The 27165-nt window shown below is 57.0% G+C and overlaps 3 protein-coding genes across 5 annotated transcripts; 1 reads left to right on the forward strand and 2 right to left on the reverse strand.

Moving 5' to 3' along the window:
- The first annotated feature begins 43 nt into the window (after positions 1-43).
- Positions 44-2533, forward strand: inhbaa (inhibin subunit beta Aa). The gene is made up of 2 exons (XM_077624417.1): positions 44-649; positions 1705-2533. Exons 1-2 carry the CDS (start codon positions 196-198, stop codon positions 2496-2498), a joined length of 1248 nt encoding a protein of 415 aa, XP_077480543.1. The 5' UTR covers positions 44-195; the 3' UTR covers positions 2499-2533.
- A 5295-nt stretch (positions 2534-7828) lies between these two features.
- On the reverse strand, positions 7829-17656 carry sugct (succinyl-CoA:glutarate-CoA transferase). 2 transcript variants are annotated; one of them, XM_077624416.1, is made up of 15 exons: positions 17479-17656; positions 17011-17062; positions 16822-16895; positions 16273-16358; positions 15836-15886; positions 15626-15746; positions 15455-15546; positions 15219-15362; positions 14590-14685; positions 14447-14518; positions 14279-14376; positions 14091-14193; positions 9215-9278; positions 8219-8413; positions 7829-7897 (listed from the first exon to the last, which is right to left on the reverse strand). In XM_077624416.1, the coding sequence occupies exons 1-14, from the start codon at positions 17612-17614 to the stop codon at positions 8241-8243; spliced, it is 1362 nt and encodes a 453-aa protein (XP_077480542.1). In that variant the 5' UTR covers positions 17615-17656; the 3' UTR covers positions 7829-7897; positions 8219-8240. The 2 variants fall into 2 exon arrangements, with proteins under 2 accessions (XP_077480542.1, XP_077480540.1); XM_077624414.1 differs by lacking the exon at positions 7829-7897 and having other exon boundaries at positions 8149-8413.
- Positions 17657-17866: 210 nt separating this feature from the next.
- LOC144091774 (melanoma receptor tyrosine-protein kinase-like) lies at positions 17867-27087 on the reverse strand. Of its 2 annotated transcripts, XM_077624395.1 has the most exons (27): positions 26753-27086; positions 24462-24613; positions 24010-24217; positions 23528-23662; positions 23377-23445; positions 23195-23313; positions 22977-23118; positions 22775-22891; positions 22558-22684; positions 22338-22411; positions 22176-22266; positions 21910-22109; positions 21693-21825; positions 21537-21630; positions 21272-21429; positions 21033-21065; positions 20803-20947; positions 20585-20707; positions 20400-20498; positions 20125-20310; positions 19839-19994; positions 19673-19748; positions 19456-19602; positions 19275-19372; positions 18945-19076; positions 18793-18883; positions 17867-18604 (listed from the first exon to the last, which is right to left on the reverse strand). In XM_077624395.1, exons 1-27 carry the CDS (start codon positions 26910-26912, stop codon positions 18285-18287), a joined length of 3585 nt encoding a protein of 1194 aa, XP_077480521.1. In that variant the 5' UTR covers positions 26913-27086; the 3' UTR covers positions 17867-18284. The 2 variants fall into 2 exon arrangements, with proteins under 2 accessions (XP_077480521.1, XP_077480520.1); XM_077624394.1 differs by having other exon boundaries at positions 22558-22891; positions 26753-27087.
- Between the last annotated feature and the right edge of the window lie 78 nt (positions 27088-27165).

Here is a 27165-nt window from a genome sequence, read left to right on the forward strand (position 1 = left end):
AGCATTCAACTAGTGCGCTCAAGATCATTCAAGGATCGCTCAGCCAGCAGAGAAGAGAAGGAAGGACAAGCATCGCCGCCAAAGACAGAGAAAGAGACAGAGACACAGAGACACAGACAGACAGCCAGCTACAAGTTGACTCCTCTCTCCACCGCTTTTCTCCGTCCCGTCCCGACTCCTTTCGCGCTCTCCGGCATGTCGGCGTTGACGGCGCTGAGTGGCGCCGTCCTGCTGCTGCTGCACGTCTGCCCCTCGTCTCCGGACGCGGTGGCGGTGGCGCCGGAGCCGAGCGCCGCCACCCGCTGCCCCTCCTGCGCCCTGGCCGGGATGGAGCGGGAGGAGGCGGGGCCCCAGCGGGAAGTGGTGGAGGCGGTCAAGCGGCACATTTTGGACGCGCTGCACCTGCGCGCCCGGCCCAACATCACCCGGCCCGTGCCCCGCGCTGCCCTCCTCAACGCCCTGCGCAAGCTGCACGTGGGGCGGGTGGCCGAGGACGGCAGCGTGCACATGGAGGGGGAGGAACCCCGGGCCGGGGGGCGGGCGGGCAAAGGAGGCGCCGCCGCCGCCTCCCGCCGGGACCGCGGCGACGACGAGGACGACGACGACGACGAGCGAGACGCCACCGAGATCATCGCCTTCGCCGAGCCCGGTGAGTGGCGAGGGGGACGCCAAACGTGTCAAAAGACAAGTTTGGTGCAAAAGTTTTCATCGCCGCCGGCGTAACGTCGGCGCTGGAAATAGCCAAAGCGTCGTTGCCGTCGCCAAAATAGCCAAAGCGCCGTCGTGCCTTTGTGGCCGCCTAGCCATGCGTTGACCGACTCGCTAATTCACTGGAATTCTGGGACGCGCGCGAGGGGGGACAATTAGGCTAATTGGACTCTGTTGAACGCATCGCTAGCGCCCAGCGCGCATTCATCGGGTCCGACTCGCCGTGGAATTTCCGTCACGCCCCAATCGAAAACGAGCCAGTTTTGGGGTCAGAATTCTGCCCCAAACTGGCCGGCAACTTTAGGCGGCTCATATGTTCTTTTAGCGTTGACATATCCGTTCAGGACGCCAATCGGTAGCGGCCTCCATTTGCTTCACGCCGTGACGACGGCGGGTGTGAAAAAAGCCGACGAATGAGACGCGCAAAACACCACGGGTCCTCGCGGATGAGCCTTTGTTCTCGGCCGGGGGGGAAAAAAATGCCAGCGACCGCACGAAAAGGCGCCGATGGCGTGCCCGCCATTCTCTATTGGCGGCACATGTTGAGAAATGGCCGTCAAACAGCTGGTAAACAAAAGCGAGACGGAGGGAAAAAAAAAACATCCGTCTGTCTCTCTGCGGCTTCTTGGCTTTTCCGCCGGGGCGGATCAAAGTCCACACGCCGACGGATGGACGGACGGAAGAGCGAGCGAGCGAACGAGATCTGTTCCCAGACGAGGAGGGACGAAAAGAAGCTGGCTCCAAACTTTTGGAAACTTTGGCGCTCCAGTGGTCCCCGCCCGCCCGCCCGGCCGACCCGACGCTCCTAAATATTGTCTCGTTTGTTTCCCCGCGCGCGTCGCGACGTCACGGAGACGGACGGAAGCGTGTGCTTTTTCCATCTTCCATTCAAACTAAATCTCCTCCCCGACCCAACGGCACGCCACGCATTCTCTATTTTAGGAAAAGGCCAAGCGTTCCTCCCGTCCATCCGTCCTGACGTGCCTCTTTTTTCAGGGGCCAGCCGGGACACGGTGACCTTCGTCCTGTCGCAAGACGGCGAGGCCTCGGCGGTGGAGCGCGCCGACGTCTGGCTCTTCCTGCGCTCGGCCAAGACCGGCCGCGGCAAGGTGGCCGTCCGCCTGTACGGCGCCGACGACGCGCTGCTGGCCGAGAAGACGGCCGACGCCCGGCGCAGCGGCTGGCACGCCTTCCCGTTGGCGGCGGCGGCGGCCCGGGCGCTGCCGCGGGACTCGCCGCTGGCCGTCAGGGTCTCCTGCCCGCTGTGCGCCCGGGCGGGGGCAGCGCCGGCGCTTGCGTCCGAGCCCCGGCGGCGGGGTGCCGCCGCCGCCGCCGGCGGGCCTTCCCAACGGGAGCGCTCCCACCGGCCCTTCCTGATGGCCGTGCTGCGCCCCGACGCGGCGGCCCGCCGTCGCCGACGCAAGCGCGGGCTGGAGTGCGACGGCAAGCTGCGCGTGTGCTGCAAGCGGCAGTTCTACGTGGACTTCAAGGACATCGGCTGGAACGACTGGATCATCGCGCCGGGCGGCTACCACGCCAACTACTGCGAGGGCGAGTGCGCCTCGCATGGGCCGGCGGCGGCGGCGGCCGGAGGCGGCCCGCCGCTCTCCTTCCACTCCACCGTCATCGGCCACTACCGCATGCGGAACTACGCCCCCTTCCAGAACCTGCGCTCCTGCTGCGTGCCCACGCGGCTGCGCGCCATGTCCATGCTCTACTACAACGAGGAGCACAAGATCATCAAGAAGGACATCCACAACATGATCGTGGACGAGTGCGGCTGTTCTTAGGCGCCGCCCACCAAGGCTGGCTGGCTGGCCGGCTAGCCGGCACTTTGCCATTCTCCCTAAGGGGAAAAAAAAACGACAAAAAAAACACAAAAACCCCCAAAAACAAAAAAAATGGGATATTAATATATTTTTCTGAACGGACGTTGACACGCCGCGCCGCAAACTATGCAACCGCCGGGAGCGCGGTCCACCCGCGGCCTCGCCGGAAAGCCAGCCCCTCCAAAAGTGACCCTCCCAAAAGGAGGCCCCACCCCCGGACGACCGGGACGAAAGGAGCGGCCAAAGGCGCTGCCTCTCCGTCCGTCCGTCCGTCCATCCGTCTTCCGTCTGTCGCTACGCTACGTACGAAGAATATTATATCGCTAATAACGACGACGCGTGGTCCTCGGAGGATTGTTTTTGCACTACGTCTTCGGACGCAAAACGAAATGTTAGCGTGGCGCCCCTTTTTTGTTGGACGCCGGAGACCGGCCTTTTGGAATGAAATCCCAAGAGGAAGCTCGGCCGCCCGGCGTCCACAATTGTCTAATATTGTGGTGTTGTCTAGAGCGGGACCAAAATGTCTTTGGTTCCAGAAAAAGAAGAAAAAAATCCCAAGTCGGGTGGCGTACGCCGACCGTACGATGGCATGTTAGGCCCGAGCAAAGACGAAAAACGTGAGAATAAGATCATCCTAAAAGTGATGACATTTTGAAAATAAAGCGGTCCGTTGTACGATGATGGTTGGCTAATTTAGCCACGTTAGCCGCTACCTACCTTAGCTTCCAAAAGCTTACAACGGCTCTAATTGGAATGGCGCTCCGATCGCTACCGCCGGATTTGAGCGTAGCCACGTTATCCCGACCGCATCCTTACGTAGGACGGACTGGAATAGAAAGACTTTGGTTCCAGTGGTCACGGGATGCTTTTATGCCGCTTTCTTTCTCTGGGTCCGGCTCCGCAGAAACCAACGACGACAACGACGCTAGGACCGCCGCTAAAAAGTCTATTTGTTATTTTGTAAATATGGAAACTCTGGCTTTGATGTACAAATGTGCTGTTGACATCTAATTTATTGGACTTTTCTGCTTCACATTAAACTTTCAAAGGACAAAAACGTCTCATGTCGGGCACGGCGGGGCGGGCCGGCGGGGCCTCCGCCTCCGCCACCGCCGCCGCCGTGGCCTCCATCCGCCTTTTCATTTCCCGTTCTGCTCGCTCTTACTTACGGATTAGTCGGCGCTCACGGGGGAAGGAAACGACGGCGGGACGTTGACCCGTCTGGCTGGCCCGACCTTCTCTCCCGCTCCGCTCGGCTTTGTCGCCGGCCGGCGCCCGTCTGGCGACCACCCCGTCTAGACGCGCTCCGGCGTCTCGTCTCGCTCGTCGCCTCGGGACGGGGCGGCGACCCGTCCCGCGACGCCGTGCCCACGTGGTGACTCACCGCGTGAATCAGCGCGCGCGCGTGCCGCCACGTTTGCCCGGGCGCTCGCCAACGTTCTCGCCAGTGAGGGAGGGGCGTCGTCGGCGCCGGCTTGGAACTCTCCAATTGGAGAGCCGCACGTCCAATGTGTGGGGACTACGGGGGTTTGATGTGACTTTCCCTGGTTCGCTAACAATTGCGACACGTACCACACTCCCGGTCGGGTGTGAGGGTGCTTGGCACCAGCCAAGCCCCAAAGAGGAGACTTTTCCACAACTCTGGTAAGTCACAAGTCCAATCAGTGGATTGGCGTCAGGTGCTTCTCGTAGCCCAACCCCCGTTGCTTCAACTCTGTGTCTGTGCTGGGCCATCAAAGTGCAAACTTTTGACCATTTTCACCCATTTAAGAGCGCCCTGATGAATGATATTTCACTCATTTGGTTATACACAGCTGTGTATGATGACAATAAAGGCTTTTGATTTGATATAAAGCCATTGCATCCCGTAAGACTAGGCTATCATTTCAAACGATTCCACAAAATGTAGCTTTTCATAAAGAGCAAAGCTTTCCGCAATACTAGTGTCCTGCGAGTGCAATCAGTGGATTGGCGTCAGGTGCTTCTCGTTTGGGCCCAACCCCCGTGGCTTCAAAGTTTGTCAGTCAGCTCAGTCGGTCGCTGCTGGATGATTTGAACGGAAAGCTGCTCTCTCCCCTCCCTCCTACAGCGGCCCAACCCCTGTCCATTCAACATTGTCACCTATGTATGTGCTGGATGGCTCGGAAAAGGAAGGAAAAGCTGCCTGGTATAAACTCTCCAAGCCAGTCCAAGACTTTTTCTGGACCTATTGAAAATGTTGGCCATCAAAGTGCAGACCTTTGACTATTTGAACTCATTTAAGAGCACCTTTGTTGAATGATATTGCACCCATTTCCTTCGACGCAGCGGTGTATGATGACAATAACGGCTTTTGATTTGATATAAAGGCCTAGCATGCCATAAGACTAGGCTATCATCTCAAACGATTCCACAAAATGTAGCTTTTCATAAAGAGCAAAGCTTTCCACAATACTAGTGTCCTGCGAGTGCAATCAGTGGATTGGCGTCAGGTGCATCTTGTAGGCCAACCCCCGCTCCTTCAAGTTTGTCAGCTCGGTGGCTGCTGGATGATTTGAACGGAAAGCTGCTCTCTCCTCTCCCTCTAACCCTCCCTCCCTCCCTCCCTCCCACAGCGGCCCAACCCCTGTCCATTCAACTTTTTCACCTATGTAGTATGTGCCTTTGTCACCTTTGCAAAGCTAAACTGTCAAGAGTCCATTCAAGACTTTTTGTTTTGGACCTATTTCAAACGTGGGCCATCAAAGCTCAAACTTTTGACCATTATGACACATTTAAGAGCGCCCTGATGAATGATATTTCACCCATTTGGTTATATACGCAGCTGTGTATGATGACAATAAAGGCTTTTGATTTGATATAAAGGCGTAACATCCGATAAGACTAGGCTTTTATATTCAAATGATTCCACAAAATGTAGCTTTTCATAAAGAGCAAGCTTTCCACAATACTAGTGTCCTGCCAGTGCAATCAGTGGATTGGCGTCAGGTGCTTGTTTGGGCCCAACCCCCGTCGCTTCAAAGTTTGTCAGCCCTGTCGCTGCTGGATGACTTGAACGGAAGGCTGCTCTCTCCTCTCCCTCCCTCCCTCCCTCCTACAGCGGCCCAACCCCTGTCCATTCAACTTTTTCACCTATGTATGTGCCTTTGTCACCTTTGCAAAGCTAAACTGTCAAGAGTCCATTCAAGACTTTTTGTTTTTGACCTATTTCAAACGTGGGCCATCAAAGCTCAAACTTTTGACCATTTTGACACATTTAAGAGCACCCTGATGAATGATATTTCACCCATTTGGTTATATACGCAGCAGCTGTGTATGATGACAAAAAGGCTTTTGATTTGATATAAAGGTCTAGCATGCCATAAGACTAGGCTTTCATTTCAAACTAATCCACAAAATGTAGCCTTTCCTAAAGAGCAAAGCTTTCCACAATACTAGTGTCCTGCCAGTGCAATCAGTGGATTGGCGTCAGGTGCATCTTGTAGGCCAACCCCCGCTCCTTCAAGTTTGTCAGCCCGGTGGCTGTTGGATGATTTGAACGGAAGGCTGCTCTCTCCCCTCCCTCCCTCCATCCCTCCGTCCCACAGCGGCCCAACCCCTGTCCATTCAACTTTTTCACCTATGTAGTATGTGCCTTTGTCACCTTTGCAAAGCTAAACTGTCAAGAGTCCATTCAAGACTTTTTGTTTTGGACCTATTTCAAACGTGGGCCATCAAAGCTCAAACTTTTGACCATTTTGACACATTTAAGAGCGCCCTGATGAATGATATTTCACCCATTTGGTTACATACGCAGCTGTGTATGATGACAAAAAGGCTTTTGATTTGATATAAAGGTCTAGCATGCCATAAGACTAGGCTTTCCTTTCAAACGATTCCACAAAATGTAGCTTTTCCTAAAGCACAAGCTTTCCACAATACTAGTGTCCTGCGAGTGCAATCAGTGGATTGGCGTCAGGTGCATCTTGTAGGCCAACCCCCGCTCCTTCAAGTTTGTCAGCTCGGTGGCTGCTGGATGATTTGAACGGAAAGCTGCTCTCTCCCATCCCTCCGTCCCACAGCGGCCCAACCCCTGTCCATTCAACTTTTTCACCTATGTAGTATGTGCCTTTGTCACCTTTGCAAAGCTAAACTGTCAAGAGCCAATTCAAGACTTTTTTTGACCTATTTCAAACGTGGGCCATCAAAGTGCAAACTTTTGACCATTTTCACCCATTTAAGAGCACCCTGATGAATGATATTTCACCCATTTGGTTATATACGCAGCTGTGTATGATGACAATAAAGGCTTTTGATTTGATATAAAGGCGTAACATCCGATAAGACTAGGCTTTTATATTCAAATGATTCCACAAAATGTAGGTTTTCATAAAGAGCAAGCTTTCCACAATACTAGTGTCCTGCGAGTGCAATCAGTGGATTGGCGTCAGGTGCTTCTGGTTTCAGCACGAGCGAGTGAGCGAGCGACCCCCGTTGCTTGGACGGCACGGGCTCTGTCTGTGCCGGCCGGACGGCCAGGAGCAAAAAGCTGCCCGCCCGCCTCCACCCCGGACGGAGCCAGGCGAACTTTTGACCAGATGTCAAGTCTGGAAGGCCGCGGGTTTTGGAATTGGGGAGGGGGCAGCCAAGCAAGAAGCCTAAAATGTCTCAAAAAGTGGAAAAAAAGAAGACGTAAAGTGAAAGGGAAAGCTCCCAAGTGTGGGAGAAAACAGACCTTTAAAAATCCAACCCCCCACCCCCCTTTAAACGTAAGGCAGCGAAGATCAAAAGCGAACGGAATTCTCTTTGGGGAGCGCCATGACGCGGAGGTTCCCTCCGAGAAGTCGGGGAGGCTTGGAAGTGGGGGGGGGGGAGCGCGGCGTTTCCGCCGGCTCAGGCTGACCCGCGCCTGACTTGGGGGGGGGGGGGGGGGGGGGGGCTCCGGAAGGCCTGGGAAAACGCGTCTGGCAAACGCGTGGCCCAACAAATCAAAAGAGGCGTTCCCGGCGTTCCCGTCGGCCCCGCCCGGTCCGGTCCGGCCCGGCCAAGACGGCAGACGGACGGCGTAAACAAAGCGGATGACTCAGTGAGAGCGCGCAGCTGTATTATGACGGCCCGCTCGCACGCACTGTAAACACGCTCGGTGTCGACGTTTCACACAATTTGAAAGGCGCTGGGTTCGTCTCACCTCTGACCTTTATCGGCCTTTTTCAAGGCATGCTTTCAATGTATTTTGTCTCATTTTGTTGAGGGAGCAGCGTCGATCCAATGTCCGATTTTTTACCGCTATCGTTTTTGCCATTTAATAAAAGAAGAGCTGACTTACCTTGAAAGCGACGGCGGGCGCTTTGTTTGGTGGGTCGATTCCTTGGTCCACGGGAAAGCCATCCCGCAAAACAGGCCTAAAAAACAACAACAAAAGTTTAGATTTCACTCGTCAGTTTTTCCCAATCAAGAGCATTTTATTCATGATCTATATTTTTTAACTGTTCATTTTCTTTCCTTTAATCTTATGGAGTTTGGGGGGATTTTTTGGAGATTTCAACCCAGCCACAAGTATTAAGTAGCCATCAACATGGAAGCAATGAGTTGAAAATAGCCTCCCAAAAAAAGAACATTTTGAAGCAAAGCAATATTGAAAAGATACAAAAAAGACATTTGTCAATATCTTTATTTTTTTAAGTCCAAAGTTTGTCAAGCGTTTGCCAATTTCAAGCACCGACCGGCGCGGACGTCAGACGTCTTTCAGGCCAGCGGGTTCTGGGCCAGCGCTCCCGCCTCCAGCAGCTCCCGGATGGCGTCGTCGCCGTAGCCCAGGGCGTCCCGCAGCACTCGGGCCGTGTGCTGGCCCACCACGGGCGGGGGCGCGGCCGGGCGGCGCCTCAGGCCGCCGCCGCCGCCGTAGCGAACCGCCGGACCTGACGAGGAACGAGGTGGTCACCCGGCTAAATGGGACCAAAGGAAATAGCGGCGAGCCACGCTCTGTGTTTTTTTTCTTTTTAGAACTCGGGCGTGGTTTTTTTTTCTTACTCCTCGTGTGTCTGTCATCGGTCACAGAGGCCAATGTTTCATTTTTAACAAACATGTTTATGCTCACAAAGCAGTCAGGGGCTCTTTATCCAATTCAATTTTGGGGTCACAGAGGTCACCCAATGGAATTTGACAATCTAGTCTTAGCTAGCAAATACAACTAACAACTAAGACTAAGTATATATATATATATATATATATATATATATATATATATATATATATATATATATATATATATATATATATATATATATATGTACAGTATGTGCATTGAAATATTCTGTGAGTGGCGTGGCAGCGGATAAAAGCGGATCAAGTTTACAAGCCATCGCAACGAAATACGCGCAGAAAAACATCTGCTTTCGCTTTGGCAAACAATCACGGCCTGACATAGTCGCAGAGCGCTCGCCGTCCAACTTTTCCCCGCGCGTGTGCTTCCGATGCGCCTTTCCGGCCAAAATGTCGCACCCATTCGAGTCACCGGCCGGAGTGGACAACACGTGACAAAAGACCGAACCGCGACGAAAGACTCGGCCCACGTCCGATCCGTCTCCGCCGACGTCGTCCGCCGGAGACGGATCGGACGTCACCGTACGGAGATCCCGGACTTCCGTACGGTCCGACCGTCGCCGTCGGGGAGAGGATCGGGAGGAGGGAGGGATAATAAAAAAAGGACGGGTGCTGACCGGGAACGGCGATCGGCCCCGCGACAGGATGCATCATCTCCTGAACCAGCCCGTTGTGTTTCACCTGCACACACAAAGGCCAAACGGTTAGCCCTTCCCACGGACGGCCCACGGACGGACGGCCCACGGACGGACGGCCCACGGACGGACGGCCCACTTCCCACGTCCGCTCTTTCCTCACGGTGGCCGGGGTTTCCCCACAGCCGGCGGGTGTCAAACGGGAGCGGGCCCAGATGCGTGGCAGATGTGCTCGGGACGGAGAAGACGCGGCGGGGGCGGGGTGACGGTCGCTCCCCGCCCGCGGCGAGGGCGGCGACGGTCGCTCTCGGCCGCCTCGGGAGCTCCGGAGGGAGCGCTCGGGACGTGTCAGGCGACCACGTCTTGAGTGTTTTCGACATTGGCGCAAACTCCCGGTGACTCACCGGTTTGATGTGTGCGCACGCCACGCTCGCTGCGTGTTTGAGGCGCCCTTTCATGACATCCATATGGGCCGTGGCGGCGCAAACGCACGCAGGCGGGCAGGCGGGCACGCACACGGGCGCTTTGTTCTCTCCCCACCCTAGATTTTTCCGGCCCCTCGTGCCAACCGGACCCGAATGGAGAGCGGGGAGCCCAAAACGGGAGCCCAAAGCCTAAGACCGGGCGGAAACTCGGACCCTTTTCGCCAAGCGCGTCGGGCCCGGCCGCCGTGCGAAGGAAGGGCCGGGCGGTTGGCTCATATTTCAGCAATATGGCGGTTCAAAGAAGGACGACGGTGGGGAGGTACTAGCAAAGGAATCGGAGGAGCGCGCCATCCGTCAAACATATGACTCCAAGATGACGTCCCCACGCTTTGAAGGAAAACGTTTCCAGAAGCCTCTCGTCGTTCCAGTTGGGATTGACACGCGGCGTGGAAAATGTTGCCGCCGCCGCGCCTTTGTCAACGCTAGTTTGGTCAAAGAGCTTGGCTGAGGGTTCTGCTGCACTCCAGAATACCCTTGAGTTGCAGTCAGAGGACTGCTGTTCAACTCCCAAGTCTGTCTGTCTGTCTGCCCGTGTCCTGGACAGATTGAAAGGAAGCATCGGGCCTCCTCGGGTTCAGCGACTAAGCTGCTAGCCAAGAAAAGCCCTTCTCCAGCGAGCGCTCACACGCCACTGAACACGCTTCATTTTCACCAACACTAGTCGCCCAACGAGTGGCGGGCCAGCTCGCCTCCGCCGGGCGGCGCCGGTCGCGCGCTCCGACCGGCGAGGAAGGCCGCGTCGGAGCCCAAATTTCAAAGCGGGGGGGGGGGGGGGTCTCTTTGTTGTCTAAAAGTGGCAACGGGGGCTCCCCCGAGCCACGCCTCGGACCGGGAGGTCAAGGTTCGCGTGGGGGGCTCGCCATGAAAAGCATAATTCATGCAAGGCGCGCTTTGATAGGCGAGGTCAAAGCGGGAGCGGCAGGTTGCGGCGAGCTCAGATCTTCCGTCGGGCGCTCCCCGGGGGGCCGCAACGTCGGCTTAATGGACCGCCGCGCTCGGCTTCAAAGGCTCCCCGGGGCGGGCAAAGAAAAGAGCAAAGCGCGCCCGCCGAGGCGAACCAGTCATCGGCGGCCAAACGTCTGATGAGAAGGCGCCGCCGAGGGCCGCCGAGGGCCGCCGAGGGCCGCCGAAGGTTGCCTTCTCGCCCGGAAGCCAAAAAGAGGGTCGGGCCGATGCACTTAAGCCATCTCCTAAGTGGGGTCATTGGCCGTTTTTGCCGTCACTCGTGGAAATATGGCCAAGGTATCGACGGTACCCCAAAATAAAGCGGCCGAGGCCGAGGGTTGACCCCGTCCCGGTGGTGGATTTGGGCCTCCCCGGACTTTGGTGGGACACGCTCGCCCCCCCCCCCCCCCCCCAACCAACCAACGTCTGGCCCCGGATTTGGGCCGCCGCGACTCCTCCGAGCGTCACGTGACGACGACGCCACCTCGCGGCATTGTCGACGCCGGCCTTAACGAGCGGCGGACGAGTCAAAAATAGAGACTTGGCCTTTGTCTGCCACTCTTTGTATTTTGGTATTTGTGCTCGTTAGCGGCACCCCGTTACATAAAACACCTCCAAAAATAACACGTGAAATCCAAACAAGGCGAGCGCTTTTGTTCGCCGCTCAGCCGTCCGTCCCGGTGCCCGTCTGTTTACGCCGTCGGCCTTTAATTGGAGCCTCCTCCGCCATGGGAAAGTATGCGGGCGCATTTTCATTTCATTACGCCGGCGCCCCGCGGGGGTCCGCGCCGCCACCGGCCCGCCGTGGGCTCGGCTTGGGCTTTGGCGCTTTGGGAAAGGAGAGGCTTCGCCCGACCGCCCTCCCGCCCTCCCGCCCTCCCCGGCTTTTGCTTGGCCCGGAGCACCCATCCTTGCTTGTGTGATCGGGGCCGGGTTTCACGGGAGGCCGACGTTTGCCCCCGCCAAAAAATGTCTCCTCCCGCCGCTTTTTTCCGACACAAAAACAAAGTGGATCCTTGGGAAATTTGTCACGCCGCCGCCGCCACCGCCAGCTGGGCCGAGGTCCGCTCGGCACGCTAGCCACACGGGCGTGAGATGAGCTAACCCCAGTAGCTACCGCTGCGGTGTAACGCTACTGGCCTCTTAGCTAGAAAGTCCTTTTCTAGCCAAAACGTGGCACGGGGGGGCATCCCACAAAAATGCTACTCACTCACCAACGATTTGGTTCACCTTCTACAGATGGCGTCCTCCCTCCCTCACACGCTCCTTTTCCAGCGAGCGGCGATCGTCTTACATCGACGCGCTCGCACGTGTGGCCTGGCCCGCCGGTGACCCGCGGAGCGAGCGGGGTCGCCGTGACAACGGACGCGGCCGAATCGGGCCCTCTAAGCCTCCGGCGTCTTCGCCGTCGCCCAGAGGTGACGCCGGCCTTCCAGCTGTCTCAACAGTCGGCGGCCGGCGTCACGGCAAAGGGGATAGCGGATGACTCCGCCCCTAAATCCCACGTGGCCCAATCCCGGTTCGACGGCTCGTTCGCCCGTCGGCGCCCGAGGAACAAACGTCACCTCGCGATCGTCGGCGGAACGGCACGTTTCGCGCTCGGTGGAAGCGGCGCTCCTCGGAGAACAACCGCGCTGACGTCTCGGCGCGCCGTCGGGGACGCGTCTGATTGGCACCGTTTGACAAAAACGTTTCACGGTGTTTTTCGGGCGCGTTCTCGGATGGATGACGTTTTTTTTTTAGAGCGGTTTGGCTTTTTTGGGGCACAAAACGGCACAAAGTGGAGAAGGAATTTCTGTCCGACTTGCTCATAAATTGTGGGAATGATTGAGCGTTAATTGACCCGAAGTCCCGCCTTTTACGAGCGCCGTCCGGTAGCCGCCATCCAAAATCTGCGGCTAAATATGGCTTCCATCTCCCCGCGAGCGGAGACGCGGGTGATTTATCTGGGCCGCCGAAAGCTAAACAACGGCAAAGTGGAAGTCGGACGTAAATCAGCGCTATAAATAAACTTTATGACGTTCTGGGAAGCGTCAAATGAAGCAAAGTTGCGGTAAAATGCCGCTCGGATCTCTCGGGTCGCACGGACCTCACACCGACATTCCGGGTCAGAACGTCGCCTCTCTCGCTGCCTCTTTTTGGACAAAACCAAAAGCGGCGGGCGGGGATATCGTTTCCGTCCCGCGATTGGACGTCAAAAAAAGACTTGAATTTGCCCCACCGGCTCACCCTCGCCTTTCTTTTCGTACGTAGTGGCTCTTCGGAAATGGCGCCCCCCCCTCTTCTCATCTGCGCCGAGGAAAAAAAGAATAATAAAAGCCGTGAAAGACGGCGGACTTCCTCTGGCGGAACGGCGGGATTTCCGAGGCGCGGAGCTGAAGCAATGGAAAAGTCCGGATGAAAGCCGGCGCGGCCAAAGCTGACGCCACGGCGGGAGGGACGGCGGCCAAATGACTTCCAGACTTTTCTTTGGGGCGGCGGGCGCGCTCCGCCACGAGAAGCCTCCGCGTCGCCGGAAGCCAAAAGACGGCCCAGAGGCCACGTCGGAACGGGCCTTTCCACCACGCCACGCTTCTACGGGCGGAGGTTGACGGGCCAAAATGGAGCTTTGGAGCTCAGATTTGGTTTTTTGAGGGGGGGCTTGGACATTGGGGCGCAACGCTTTACACGGTCGAGTCAAAAAGTCTCAGAACTCACCGAGGGAGTCTTATCGGTGTTTGTAAGACGAAACGGATCCAGCGATTCCGCCCTGGCGTTCACAATGACACTTTCATAATAAATAGTCCATCTAGCCGTCACAGCTAAACAATAAGGGGAAACAAATCCTGGCTTCTCGGGGATACACAAAAAAATGGGATTCACAGATTGACAAATCCGTCAAAATACTGAAGATTAGAGTTTGGATGTGTTCTCTTGGTCTCCCAATAAGTTAGTTGACAAGTGTTTTGGACTTCTCAGACATCACACAAACAGCATCGCCAGACTAGAGGTGCGTCTCGACAAGCGCGAGGGAGGAAAGGAGGGAGGGAAGAAGGGAGGCAGAAAGGGAGGGAGCCAGCCAGCCAGCCAGCCAGCCATTCAAACTAATCCAATGTTTTTGAAAACAAGCGTCCGCTTCTCCAGGCAGGCCAGGCGCTCGCGCTGAATCATAGCGAGGATCCCACAGCGCCGTGCCAGGTGGCGCCCGAGCGAGCGAGCCCCGTTCCGCAAAAACATTGGAACATTCTGCAGACGCCACCGGGTGACTAACGCGGCGCGACAACATTTTCACCACGCGTTCAATTCTTCACTTTGTGCCGTGCCGTGCCGTGAGGCCAAAGCGCTCGTCCGACCCGATCGGACCGCTTACGAGAGAGACACCGTAGCCCCTTTTCCACCAAATCCCACGCTTTTGACAAAACGGCTCATCTCCTCGCGCTTAAGCTTACCTGAGGTTCGGCGAAGACCTGTCGCATGCTGTTGACGGGTCCCACGGGAACACCGGAGCCTTCGAACAGCGTCAGCCAATCCCCCGTGGTCTTTTGCAGAAACCTGGCCAGAGGTCCGGTCTTAAGCCCAGGCAGGCCAGGCCCGCAAATGGCGACCTTAACCCACCAACCCACCCGGCGGCACGTACCTCCGCGCCAGTTCCCGGATGAGCCCCCGGCGATTTTCAACCCGGAGGCGGTTGGTGGCGTAGGAGGGTCGTCGGCTCAGTTGGGGAAGCCCCAAAACCTGAAAAGGTGGCGGTGGTCACCATCGGTCGGTGCCTTGGCCGGCCGGCCGGCAGACGGTTCGCGCGTACCTGGCACACGTTGACGAACTGCCGGTCGTTTGCCGCCGCCACCACCAAGTGCCCGTCCTGGGTGGTGAAGGCCTGACAGAGGGAGGGGGGGCGATTAAATTGAAGTCCTTTATCGAGACGGACACGTTTTTGTTGCAGGTCACCTGGTAGGGAACGATGCTTTCGTGCGCCGTCCCCCAACGCTTGGCCTCCTTCCCGCCGTTGAGGAAGTTGGCGGCAATGTGGCTCAGACAGGACACCTGAGGACCAAAGCAGCGTTCAGTCCCGCGTAGCGACGTTGACGCCGCCGCCGCTGGCGACAAATGAGTCGGAAAGCCTTCTCCTACGGCGAAGAAGCGTCTTTCAAAGCCCTCCGTAAATGATTGTGCTGGCCAGCCAGCCCGCAGCAAAGGCTCCTCAAAGCGGCGCTATGCCTCACATGTGGTCTGGCCCGGCCGGCCGGCCCAGCCCGAGCCGGGCCAGCGCCTCTTCCTCTTGGCCCGAAACGCGAGCCGGCGCAAACGCAAAACAGACCGGCGGGAGCAGAGCGTGGAAAACATCAGCAAAATAGGTTTTCATTTAAAAACAACCGATCGATGATTGACATTTGTCGGGAGTTACAGAGAATGGACTTTTGGCTTTGAAGTCAACTCTTCCCCTTTGCCGATTAAAAAAGAAAGAAAGAAAAAACATCTTTGATGGATTGGAGGCCAGCCGACAAACCAAGCGCCGCGTGGGAGGTTTGTTTAGACTGGGGAAAGCCACCGGGAGTTTTCACGCCCGTCCGTCATACCTGAGAAGACAGCAGGTCGCAGTCCACGTGCGTTCCCCTCCCCGTCTGTCGGCGCCGCAACAGAGCGGCCAAGACGGCGCCGTGCGCGTACAGGCCGGTGGCCAAGTCGGTCATGGCCACGCCGGGCCGAACCGGTTCGCCGCCCTGTCGGTCGGGGTGGGAGGATGAGTGAGCGCTGGGGGACGTGGTCACCAAACGGGAGCGTTGGCGCCGCCCGCCCGCCTGCCAGAACTCACCTCCGACCCCGTCACGTGCATCATCCCCGACACGGCCGAGGCCACCGAGTCGTACCCGGGGTTTCCGCTCAGGGGACCCGTCTGCCCGTAACCTGCCGGCCAAAGGTCAAAAGGTTACCGCCAGTCGAGTCGTGGCGGGACTGGCGTCGGCCACCGGCGCAAAAGGAGCACCCGAGATGGAGCAGTAGACCAGCCCCGGGTTGCGGCGGCTCAGCTCCTCGTATCCCAAGCCCATGGCCGCCAGCTTGCCCGGGAGGAAGTTCTCCATCAGCACGTCGCTCACGGCCGCCAGCTGACGAGCGAGGCCGCGTTAGGTGGCCGGCGGCGGGCCGGCGGGGGGCCGGCGGGGCGCCGTGCGGCCGGCGGCCGGGGCCAAAATACCTCCCGGATGACTCGTACTCCCGCCGGGTGTTTGAGGTCCACAGCCACGCTCTGAAAGAGGAGAGCGTTGGCGATATTAGACAATTCGTCCCAAACGCTAGAAACATGACGACGGACGAAAATAACATTATCCGCGACCGGCCGCTAGAGGGCGCGATTTGTGATTAAGAAGCGCCCAGCTATTTAACATACGTATAAATTCAAGCGGCACAATAACAATAGGGAAAGGTGATAGGTTCGGTTTCAATTATAAACCGTTGCACTTTTATTAACGTTCATTTTTTGGGAAGGTCTCGATAGCTTGGCTGTGACACCGTCATCAGTCTTTGCTTCCAATCTTGGTTTCCGGCCAGCGCGGGCCAACGCCACGCCAAAAGAGACACGGGCGGATGGTTCCAAAACAAAGAATGGAGGGCGAGCGAGAGCAAAAAACTCACTTTTTTGTTGCGGTTGACACTGAGAAAGTAGACGCTCTCCGAGCCCACGAAGGGGGGGCCCCACGCTCGGGTGTCGTCGCCGCCGCCTGCGGAAAACAGCACGTGCACAAAAAACATCCGTCATCCATCAACTTTGGATGGCGACACGCCGTTATTTGTTTTCACTGGTCTTCATCGTAGCGGAGGCCATTTTGGCCTTTTCCCAAACATCCGATTGGCGTTGACAGGGAGGGGCCACTGAATGGATTTTTTTTCCCGTGGTCCAATTTGTCGACGGACGAGCCACGTAAAAGGAGCCGCAATTACAAGGGACGTTTTATTTTCCAAGAGGAAGCACTTATTTGCGCATTATCCCTGCTTTTTTTGTAACGCAAATCAAAAACATCAGCAGAAATGGACGGGACTGTTTTCCCAAGTCAAAGCAGATGTTTGCACCATTTGAGGGGAAAGACATCCGTCTGCTTCAATGGACGACAGAAATATGAGGATAGGTTCCCCTCAATTGATGGCCATTTGAGTTTTATTCTCACCATTCATCCTTCACAATACCTGGTTTCTCCACTTTGATGACCTCAGCGCCAAGGTCCCCCAAAATCATGGTGGCGAAGGGGCCGGCAAGGACTCTAAATTGGAAAAAAAGGGATTAAAAGTCTGGCGCTGTCAATGGAACAACAAATGTAGATGATCTGGTACGCTCTGCATGAGTTCATTAACAACACGAAAAAGAAAAAAACTTGCCGGGTCAAATCCAACACTCTGACGCCCTCCAGTGGCAATCGGCCGTCATCGCCTGCAGAGGAGTGAGATACGTGTGTCAATTCCTCATCAAGTTGACTATTAGGACGCATATTATCCTTATTAAATGTCATTGTACTATAGTTCGAAATGAAAATAAAACCTTTCATATTTATTTATTTTTAATTTGAACCCATTTGTTAGCTAAATTTGGGGAGAATTTATTTCAATTGTAAGTGGCTGGGTGATGTTCACTTGAAAATAGGACTTTACCACTTGTTTATAATTTAAAAAAGGCACGTAGTTTAGATCCAAAAAGCTAGAGTTGATCTAAATGTGCCACGTTCAGCACGTTTGGGGGCGCTATTTGTCGAGAAAGTAAAATGGGCGTGCAAAGCCAACCCTGCGTTCGGCGTTAGCCTGTTAGCTTCAGTCGTGCTACTTGTTGCGCTTTGTGGCTAGTCGTGCTACCTGTTGCGCTTTGTGACAGCAGCCGTCCGCACGCCGGACTTCGTACTCTTATTCTCATCTTCCCCGGCGACAGCGAGGCCAAATTCGGCCAACTAAAGACACGGACGAGGGCTGGAGGGTAACCAAACAAAAACATGACGGCACGGCGGTCGCTTGACCGAAGCTAATAACAAGTGCCTCCCCCCAAAAAACATGCTCCCGCTGACGGGACACGTCTACAAATCTGCCATATTGAATGTGGCGTGTGACCGAGTCACACTATGAAGAAAATCAATTCGAGTTCCAATGAGTCTCAACTTTCAAATACTTTCTTGAAATTATCATTCATTTCGTACGCAGAGAGTCCATTTCATTTCAATTGTCTTGAAGTAAAAGCATATAGCTCGCCTACAATTGAGTTGTTTGTTTATTTCACGGGAATCACAGTCGAGATAAGCGCTACGGAAAATGAATGAATGTGTCACAGTCATTTGATAAAAGTCCAGAAGTATGAAGTATCTTACAATGCAGGGCTACTACGAGGACATTAGCTTAATTGTGTCCAATTGTTCTGTGCTCATTAAGGGAAACTGTAAACACGTTTCTAACAACAACAACAACAACAACAGCAACAACGATTTCACATAAATTAAAAAGCTACAAGCTAAAGGCAAATACAGAGCATTCGACATTCATTTAAAAAAGACGTGAACGTGTGAGTGCGACTAGAATGATTCTTCATTCGTCCTTGTTCTCTCTTAGCTGTGTTTTGGTTTCACTTCTGAGATTAAAAAACAACAACAACAACAACAACTCTTTTGCGCTCCCTAGCAGGCAGTTGTCTGCAGCTCCGCGGTCAGGCCCAAATACTCGTGGTTCTCAGCAGCTAACAGGGAGTTCGTGGGTGCCGCCCTCGGCACGAAGTCGGCCTGGTAGTCCGGGTTGTCCAGGCTGGCCATGCGGGGCAGCGAGTTCTGCGCCGTGTTTAAGTATTCGGGGCCCTCTTGGATGCGGGGGCCCACTTTTCCATTGTCCCGTGGGCAAGATGGCGAGGCCGGGTCCCAGAACGGATGGAAGTCTTCGTAGTTGGGGTTGCGCAAGTCCGATCGGCAGCTACCGGCGCCGCCTTCGGCCTGGTTCACGTACTCTGCGACAAATGCGGGAGGGCGCCTTATTGATTATTCCACGATGGCCTCAAGCGCCAGTGGTTTTCGGACCGGACCGGATCAGACCGCGTACTAAATTCGGTGATATCGTTTAAGAAAACAATCTCCTCGCACAGATTTTCAGCCAAACGTAGCAACAAGGTGGCCTGCTATTGCAGGTGATCCTTACCGTGCCCTTCCAGGTGGTCTTTGTCCGCGGCGGTTCCGGTGGGGTCGCTGATATAGCGCATGGCTACGCTGTTGGCCCGTACGGGATGAGCCTGCGCACATACAAACTAAGCGGCGAATGGGACCCAGACAGGGGCGGGGAAGGGTCCGTACCGTTGCGCCGCATGGGCGGGCCACGCCTTTGTAGGGGAGCAGGTACTCTTCGGCGTCCACCGTATAGTCGGGATCGTCCGAGCTGAGCAGGCGGGAGAAGAACCTGCCGTCGGACGGGCTGGGCGGGTCGCACTGGCACAGTTGAAAAGACAGTCAGCTGACCCTCCCTAACCCCCTTAACCTTCCCGACATGAGGCCACGTGAGGTCTTTTGATGCTTGAAATAACTTTAGCACTAGACGTCCAATCCCATTGAAGGGGCGCCGGTGCCAGTGCCGGTGCCAGTGCCAGTGCCTATGGTAAAACGGTGGCAAGACTAACGCTAACCTACCTGAAGGACCAGGTAGCGGCCGGGGTCACGTGCCATCCTGGAAAACTCCACGATAAGCTCCCGGAAGCTGGGGCGACTGGACGCGTCGATCATCCAACCTGAGGACGCAATTGTTTTTATTAAAGCGCGCACGCTCGTTGGTCGTCGTGGTCATGGGCGCCGGTCTTCCGCTCTCTCTCACACTTGACCATGAGCATGTAGACGTCGATGGTGCAGACGGGCGGTTGCGGCAGGCGCTCGCCGCGCTCCAGAAGCGACGCCACCTCCCCGGCCGGGATGCCGTCGTACGGCTTGGACCCGAACGTCATCAGCTCCCAGGCGGTCACCCCTGGCGGGGGGGGCGGCCCACGGTTCGACGGAGGGGGCCGGACGTGCGGACGCGGGAGCGGACAACCTACCGTAACTCCAAACATCGCTCTTGTGCGTGTACGTCCACTGAATGATGGACTCCAAGGCCATCCACTTGATGGGAACCTGAGCCAAGGCAAACGATTGGCATCACGCGAGCCGATCGGCCGAGGGCGGCGGCACACCCGGCCGGCCGGCCGGGGACACGGCACGGACCTTGCCCCCGTCCGCGTGGTATTCTTTCTCGTCGGCCGTCAGGAGCTTGGCCAGGCCGAAGTCGGTGATCTTGACGTGATTGGGCGTTTTCACCAGCACGTTTCTGGCCGCCAGATCTCGATGTACCAGGTGGCGCTCTTCCAGGTAGCTCATCCCCTGCCAAAAGCGGTTCGGCGTCAAAAAGTAGTGTAGCGCTGAAGCCACGTCATGGTCGGGACGGCGAACGCCGAGAAATGACACGGCTGCCCCAGCGCCCGAAAGGTAGCTTAGCTTGGCTCGGGCCTACCTTGGCGATCTGGACGCACCAGTTGAGCAACCACTGAGCGCCCACGTCTTCTCGATGCTGGCGCACGTAGTCCAGCAAGCAGCCGTACGCCATCAGCTGCGTCACCAGCTGCACCGACGACGTCAGGCAGATTCCCAGCAGGCGGCACACGTGGGGGTGCTCCACGCTCGCCATCACGTAGGCCTCCTGCGCGCCGTCGAGGGCAACCCAGGGGAAGAAAAAAAAAAACAATGTACACGCCGACAATCATCGTGCGGGACCAGACGGCGGCTTACGTCCAGGATTTCCTTGTTGGCTTTGGGCGACGTTGCTTCTCGGAGAACCTTGATGGCCACCGGGATCTTCACGTCCTCACCTTCGGGGATCCACAAACCCTGGAGGGACAAAAGCACCTTTGGCTCGGGCTCGGCGCTAGCTAACACCCTAAGCGACCCGGTGGCGGCGCCGGCCGGCGCCTGACTTTGAAGACGGTCCCGAAAGCTCCGGAGCCCAGAACCCGGATCTTTTTCAGCTCCGTCTCCTTCAGCATCCTCAGCAGAGCCTGGTTGGGCGCCTCGCCGCTGGGGGTCAGCGGCTCCACCAGCTGGACGCGGATTAGGGCACACGGCGCCGATTAAAGAAGGGCGGCGTCCCGGACGCGATTAAAGAAGGGCGGCGTCCCGGACGCGGCTGGCTCACCTCCCTCTCCTGCAGGAGGCGGCGCACGGTCCTCCGCCTCTTGATGTAGCACCGCCTGAGCGAGAGCGAGACCACCAACGACAGGATGACGGCGAGCAGGAGACCGCTGACCACGCCCACCACCAGGGTGGAATCCCCCGCCGCTCTGAGGACGCAAAAGCGAAAAAGTCTCTGAGAAGTCTCCCCGGGGGGAGAGCGGGTGGTGGTGGTCGTCGACGTGGTCACTCTACCCGGCGCATCCCGACAATCCCGGTCCCGTGCACCTGCGGACGACAAGCGGATAAACACGGGCTTCCAGTTATCTTCTGTTCAGTTGCACTAGTTTCAAACTCAAAGTATTTTATGACATTCCAGCGACATCGGCGCTCAAAGGAGCGATAGATCCTTTCCAGTCAGCACGGTACCGCGGCGCAAGCTAGCGCTACCGGTGTCGGTGCAGCGCTACTATTTTGAGGAGGATGACGCCTACCCCTCCGTGCAGTTGCGGTGGCAGGACTGGCAGCGGTCTCGGTCGTCGGCGTATTTCCAGATGATGGCGTCGCCGTCGCCCATCACGCCGTGAGGGCAGCGCGGCACGCAGTGGGGGCCGTCTTGGACGTGGGCGCAGCGGGAACATCGGTCGGGACCCTGCGGGAGGCCGGCGGCGGGCGCCGTCACTTTCCAGAGCCCCTCCCTCGCCCCCGGCAATAAATGGAAAAGAGGCGGGGCGAAGGAAGACCCGGCCGGTACTCGACCTCTCCGTGGCAGGTCGGCGTCCCGTCGGCGACCAGACACTCGGGATGACATTCCACGCAGCTGCCGCCGTTCGGCGCCACCTCGCGGGGTTCCCTGCGGACGGGCGACAAGCGGGCTGACGTTCCGTCGGGTGGGCGGCGAGGACGGCGTCCTACCCTCGCAGCAGGTTGCACGAGGCCACGCAGCTCCCCTTTCGCTCAAAATGGCGGCAGGAGACGCACATGGCGGGCCCGGGCCCCCAGCAGCCATTTGGGGAACACTGAGGGTCGCACGTATGGTTTTGTTCTTCTGCGAGGGGAGGAGCCAAAGGGCGCCGTTATCGCCAAGGCGGCCACCGAGACGACGGCGACGACGACGGGCGCGTCCACGCACGGCAACTTTGGGGCGACGACACGTTTTTGAGGGCCACGCTTTGGTCCTTGGACCGGAAGAGGCGGGTCCACTGGTCGCTGCGCGTGTAGCAGAGCTTGGGGTTGTCTTTCAGCGTGACCTTTCCCGCACTGACCTCCTTCAGGGAGCGCAGGCCCAGCCAGCGGAGGTTGTACGCCCTCACCACGGCCAGGCTGTGCTGTCTGAGGGAGCAAACACGTCGGACGCGGCCGCCGGTGCTCCGTAGGATGAAAAACGGCCGCGCTTACGCTCGCGTGGTTCTCCCGCGGATGATCTCCAGGTTCTCAAAGACGGACAGAGAGCTCATGGTCTCGGGCCAGGCCTGGATCAGCAGGAAACCTGCAACCGCCAAACGTGGAGATTTTCCGCCGGGCTTGGGCTAGCGCCGGCTCGTTGGCCATCGGCGCTACCTGTGATTTCCTTGACGGTTCGGAAGTACTCCAGCTTGGCCGGGTCCATGGGCGGGATCTTGTCGTGGGCGTCTCTGCGGAGAGCAAGCGTTAAGACGGAAAGGCGGCGGGCGAGGCTACTTCTGCTCCCGACACACGTCGGAAGCAAAAAGGGGGGAAAAGTCCAATGCCAAGCGCTAGGCTAACGGCAAAGGGCCGCGTTTGTTGGTTTTGGACCGACCCGCTGAAGGAAGTCTGGATGAGGAAGATGTCGCCGTTGATCTTGGTGCAGTTTCGGAAGGACTCGATGTTGGAGGCGTTGACGGCGATGGTGTTGACCAGGTCGCCCACGCCGATGCCGTCGCACGCTGGTCGGGAGAGGAGCACAGACGAGGCTGGCCGGGTTGCCCGGGTAACCGCCGGCGCTCCGCCGCTTCTCGCCGCGCCTACGTACGTACATTTGGGGCAGGGACCCTCGCAGGTCCGGCATCGCTGGACGCCGGCGTCGTCGTCCACCTCGAACATGCCGACGCCGCAGGTCCGCACGCACGAGCCCCCGGTCACCACGTAGTTGTCTAGAGACGCGAGCGGCGCTCTGTACGGGGTACCGTCGGCCGTACGGACGCGCGACGTCGCTACGGTGCGCGGCGGGCGTCTTACGCGGGCAGGCCTTGACGCAGGTGGCGCCGTAGGTGAACTTGGCCTTGGGGTTGTTGACCACTTGATGCGTCTTGAGGTCGTAGAGCTTCTCGGGAGGACAGGCGTCTTTGCAGGTGCCGTCGTCGTTAAACAGCCGGCACGCCTGACGAGGCAGCACCGGCGCGGTGGTTAAACGGGGTGGGCGGGAGCACCCCAAAAAGACGGCGGCGGACGCTCACCAGGCAGTCGGTGGCCCGCGGGCCGTCGCAACCCGCCGCGCAGTGCTCGTTGCAGCAGTCGGCGGGTTTGGGGCCGCGACACCTTCGGCTGCACTGTTCGGCGCACGAGAGCTTGGTGACTGCGTCGGGGAGGACGCCGTTACGTTATTTTTCTCCCCAGGGGGCACTCGATGGCTGCTCACGTTTTTGGCAGTGTTGGGGTCCGGGCGCCCAGCAAGAGCCGTTGACGCAAGTGGGGTGGCAAGGCGAGCCTGGACAAGTCGGGAGGGTGAAACAGATGGAGAAGGTCGGGAAGAGGAAGGAGAAGGAGAAGGAGAAGGAGAGCCTACGTACATGTGTGTGCCGATGGCTCCATTTTCAGAAGCATGCTGGGATTGCTGCTCTGGTCCACGATGTCCCCCCACTGGATGGAGTCCATGTTGCACAGAAAGGGATTGTGGCTTATCTTCACGCCTCCTCGGAGGATTTCTAAAGCATATTTTTGGATTGATTTTCATTTGATTTCCATTCACATGTTTAACCCTAGCACGGTGCAAACGCTATCGGCCGGCGTCTCCGTGTTCACCAGCGTCCAAAACTGTTTCTGTGTAACTTTGTGTTTTATTCATTTTTTCCCAGTCTTAGTTTGTAAGGATTTTCCTGTTCTTATTTTTTTTCAGTAAATCTAAAGTGTGTGTGTGTCGAGGCTAATCATAACAGAATGATTCCGGATCCTTAAGAAACATTTTTTTTTAATTATTGGGAGCCCGTGCAGAACATTCCACAATTGGGGAAACTTTCCAGTAGCCTGGCCTGGCTGGCCTGGCTGGCCTTACCGGTCAAGTTGCTGAGCAGCAGCTGGGACAGCCCACCCGTTATATTGGGCACGGCGGGCGGCTTGCTCCGGTTGTAGTTGGCCACGACCAGCAGCGCGTATTTGCCCTCGTAGAGGTTCTGACCTCGGATCAGCCTCAGCTTGGGCAGGGCCACGGTCCGGGCATCGTTGATGGCCACCAGCACGTAGCCGCCCACTTCCTGGATGGACTGAAGACAAAGCGTGTGCGACAGAGGCCCCGCCGTCGTACCTGGCGGCGCGCGGCTCGGGGAAACGCCGGCGCGTCTGGAAAGGTCTTCCTAGAGGTCACCCACATTCGGGCCACCCAAAGCTGGCGTGCTCAAAACCACCGGCCGAGTGGCCGAGCTCGGTCGGGGTCACGCTTTTGCGACCTTCCGCTTCCTTTCCAGACGCGCCCCCGTTTGGCAAAGTGCGACGGACGGCGTGGCCTACGTGCAGGAAGGACAGGTCGTGGTGCTCCTCCGCGTACGTCACCTCCAAGTTGCCCAGAACCACCGAGCAGTTGGCGTACATGCGCAACATGTTGTCGTAGTGATTCTCCGGCGTTCCCAGGAAAGTCAGCTGGTTGCTCATGCCCTGGCACACTGATGACACACGCACAAAAGGCAGCCAACGTCATTGGCCGCCGTCCACGTCACATCCCGTCGCGCCCGTCCCATTACCAACGGATCGGACGCCTATCCCCGTCAACTGAGACAAAAAAGTGGTTGGGTTCCCCCGTGCGTGAGGGTTGGACGCACACATCTTAGCGCAGGCGTTACATAGTAGCCAGCAACTGAACTCCAGTCCAGATTGGCCAAAGATGGACTGGAGTGCCACCTCAACTGGCGCGCACGTAGCATTTAGCACGTCCACGGCCAAGAAGGTTCTTCTTTTTCGGCCTGGGACGCTCAGGCTAAATGCTAACCCTCACACCGGGAGCACGGTGTGTTCACACCCCCGAAGACGGGACCTGGCCTCCCTTACATCTCTCCGTGCCGACGGAATGACCCGATTCCGGTCACGCGGAAGCGCGACGGCCCGCTCGCTCGCTCGCTCACCGCTTTCCTTCGCGCTTTCATTCACGGGCGCCCCGAGGGATTTCTCGCTTCGGAATTCCGGGAACGCGGAGGTCGGCGCGCGCCCGTCGTCAGGTTTCGACATGATCGAGCGCCCCCGGGAAAGGTCAAAGGTCATCACCACCACCGCCACGTTCACACAACCCCCGTCCGTCCGTGCGAATCGGGCACCGTTCGGCCGACGGAATTTGGTGATGGCGACAACCTGAGTGGGGAGTTCAATACATTTGAACTATTTACTACAAAAAATGTATTTACATATGAGACCATTTGAATAAAGGAGCGCTTGTTTTTTAGATATGAGGGCGCAGACACTCTCACTTTCTGCACGGAGGGGTGTGTGTGTGTGTGTGTGTGTTCGTCTGACGTGTAGAAACTGGTTGCGAATTGCGAAAGTGAACAAAGTGAGCGTTTGGTGGGCCTAGCCGGGAAGCGTGCACGCACACACGTGCTAAAGGCTAGCCCACCAGCGTCCAAATCGAAATACAAATAGCCCTAAGCCTCCCAAGTGGCGTTGTGAAGAAGTGGCACGTCGCCGTGTTTGGGTGGGAATCGGGCCGGTGAATGTTTTCGGCCGCATGACACATTCCTCGCACGCTTGCTTGTTCGTGCGTGTGCGTACGTGCGCGAGAGAGGCGGGGAGATTAGCGCACAAGGCCACCGTGTTGTCCTTTTTGCCGTGAGCCCGAGGCGACCCCACTTGCTTAAAGTGCAATCAATAAAAGCACTTTAGCCCTAGCCCAACGCCATGTCAATCATTTCTTTCCGTAGGTTGCGGCCGTGGGCGGACCGACCGGATCCAGATGAATGAAAAAGCCCCCCACTTGACCTACTCCAACTCCACAAATACACAAAGACAAATGGTATTTCTATAGGAACTCTTCACGTGGGGCATAAAAGCTATCCACTTTAAACTCGTATGCCAGTACAGGCGCCCGGAGGGAGGCAGGTTTTGACACAAAAAGTGGCGCCCGACGAGGCGCCAACGCGGCCTTCGATATCCGGCTCAAGGATGCTTTGACAAGGTCACCAGGAGGGGTTAAAAATGTTTGTGTGGTGACACACTATCGCCAGCCAAAGCGAGGACGCGCCGAGACTAACGAGGTGCCCATCCGATACGAGGACAAACAATGGAGCGGCTGTCCGACAAATGACCGGTCGCCAGACAATGCCAAGAATTGCATACGCAGAAGAACGCCAATTGTCAAGACGAGGAGAAAATGTTCATAGTAACTAAACCGTTGTATAGGTTAGAAAATACGTAAAGTGGAATCCTGAATATGTGATCTCATTTAAGCAATACATGTTTTCTCTCCAAAATAACCACAATGAGTCAATCCAATAGATTCATTTGTGTTCTATTTGCCGTTTGAAAAATAAGAGAAAGAGCAGCAACTCCACACACATAAAAGTCATCCATCAAAAGCCGTCAAAGCTGCCTCGAGATACGAGTGCGTTCGCTGGCTGTCGAGGTTTTCAAGATTCTACCAGTTGTCTCTTGAGCCCATTTTGGATCTCGAGAAACTGGTAAAACGCGAGTGGCGAGTTCAAACACCGGAAGACTTGGAGGCGCGGCGCGGCGCGGCGCGACATCGACGTGCGTGTGCGTCTTGCCGTCTCTTTGACCTGATTTGGCGGACAAGTGGGGCGAGCGTCCTGTCCTACCTTTCCTGTCGCTCGGCGTCGGCGTGCACGAGCCGGGGTCCAACAAGGAGAAAAGTGCCAGAAAAGTCCAGAAGGGACGATAAGAGCTCGGGGTCGCCGATGTCGCCGATGTCGCCGATACCGAACCGTCTTCGCCATCGCCTTCGCCATCGCCAAACATCTTGACGTGCACTTCGGCGGCGCTCCACTTTTTCCGCTCCAAGAGGAGCTCCGATGTGGACCGTACCGGCGGCCGGAAAAATTAAGGACGACGTAGGCTACCAGGCTACTCTTTTTTTTTTACTTCTCGTCTGACAACAACGGCGTGAGAGGATGCGCGCGCGGGCGCACACAAACGCACACACCTTTGTCACACGCCCATTTTTGCCAGTGTGCGAGCTTTGACTGACAACTGGCTCGCTTTCAGAAACGAG

Source organism: Stigmatopora argus, chromosome 17 (genome assembly GCF_051989625.1).
Source record: "Stigmatopora argus isolate UIUO_Sarg chromosome 17, RoL_Sarg_1.0, whole genome shotgun sequence".
Classification (NCBI taxonomy): domain Eukaryota; kingdom Metazoa; phylum Chordata; class Actinopteri; order Syngnathiformes; family Syngnathidae; genus Stigmatopora; species Stigmatopora argus.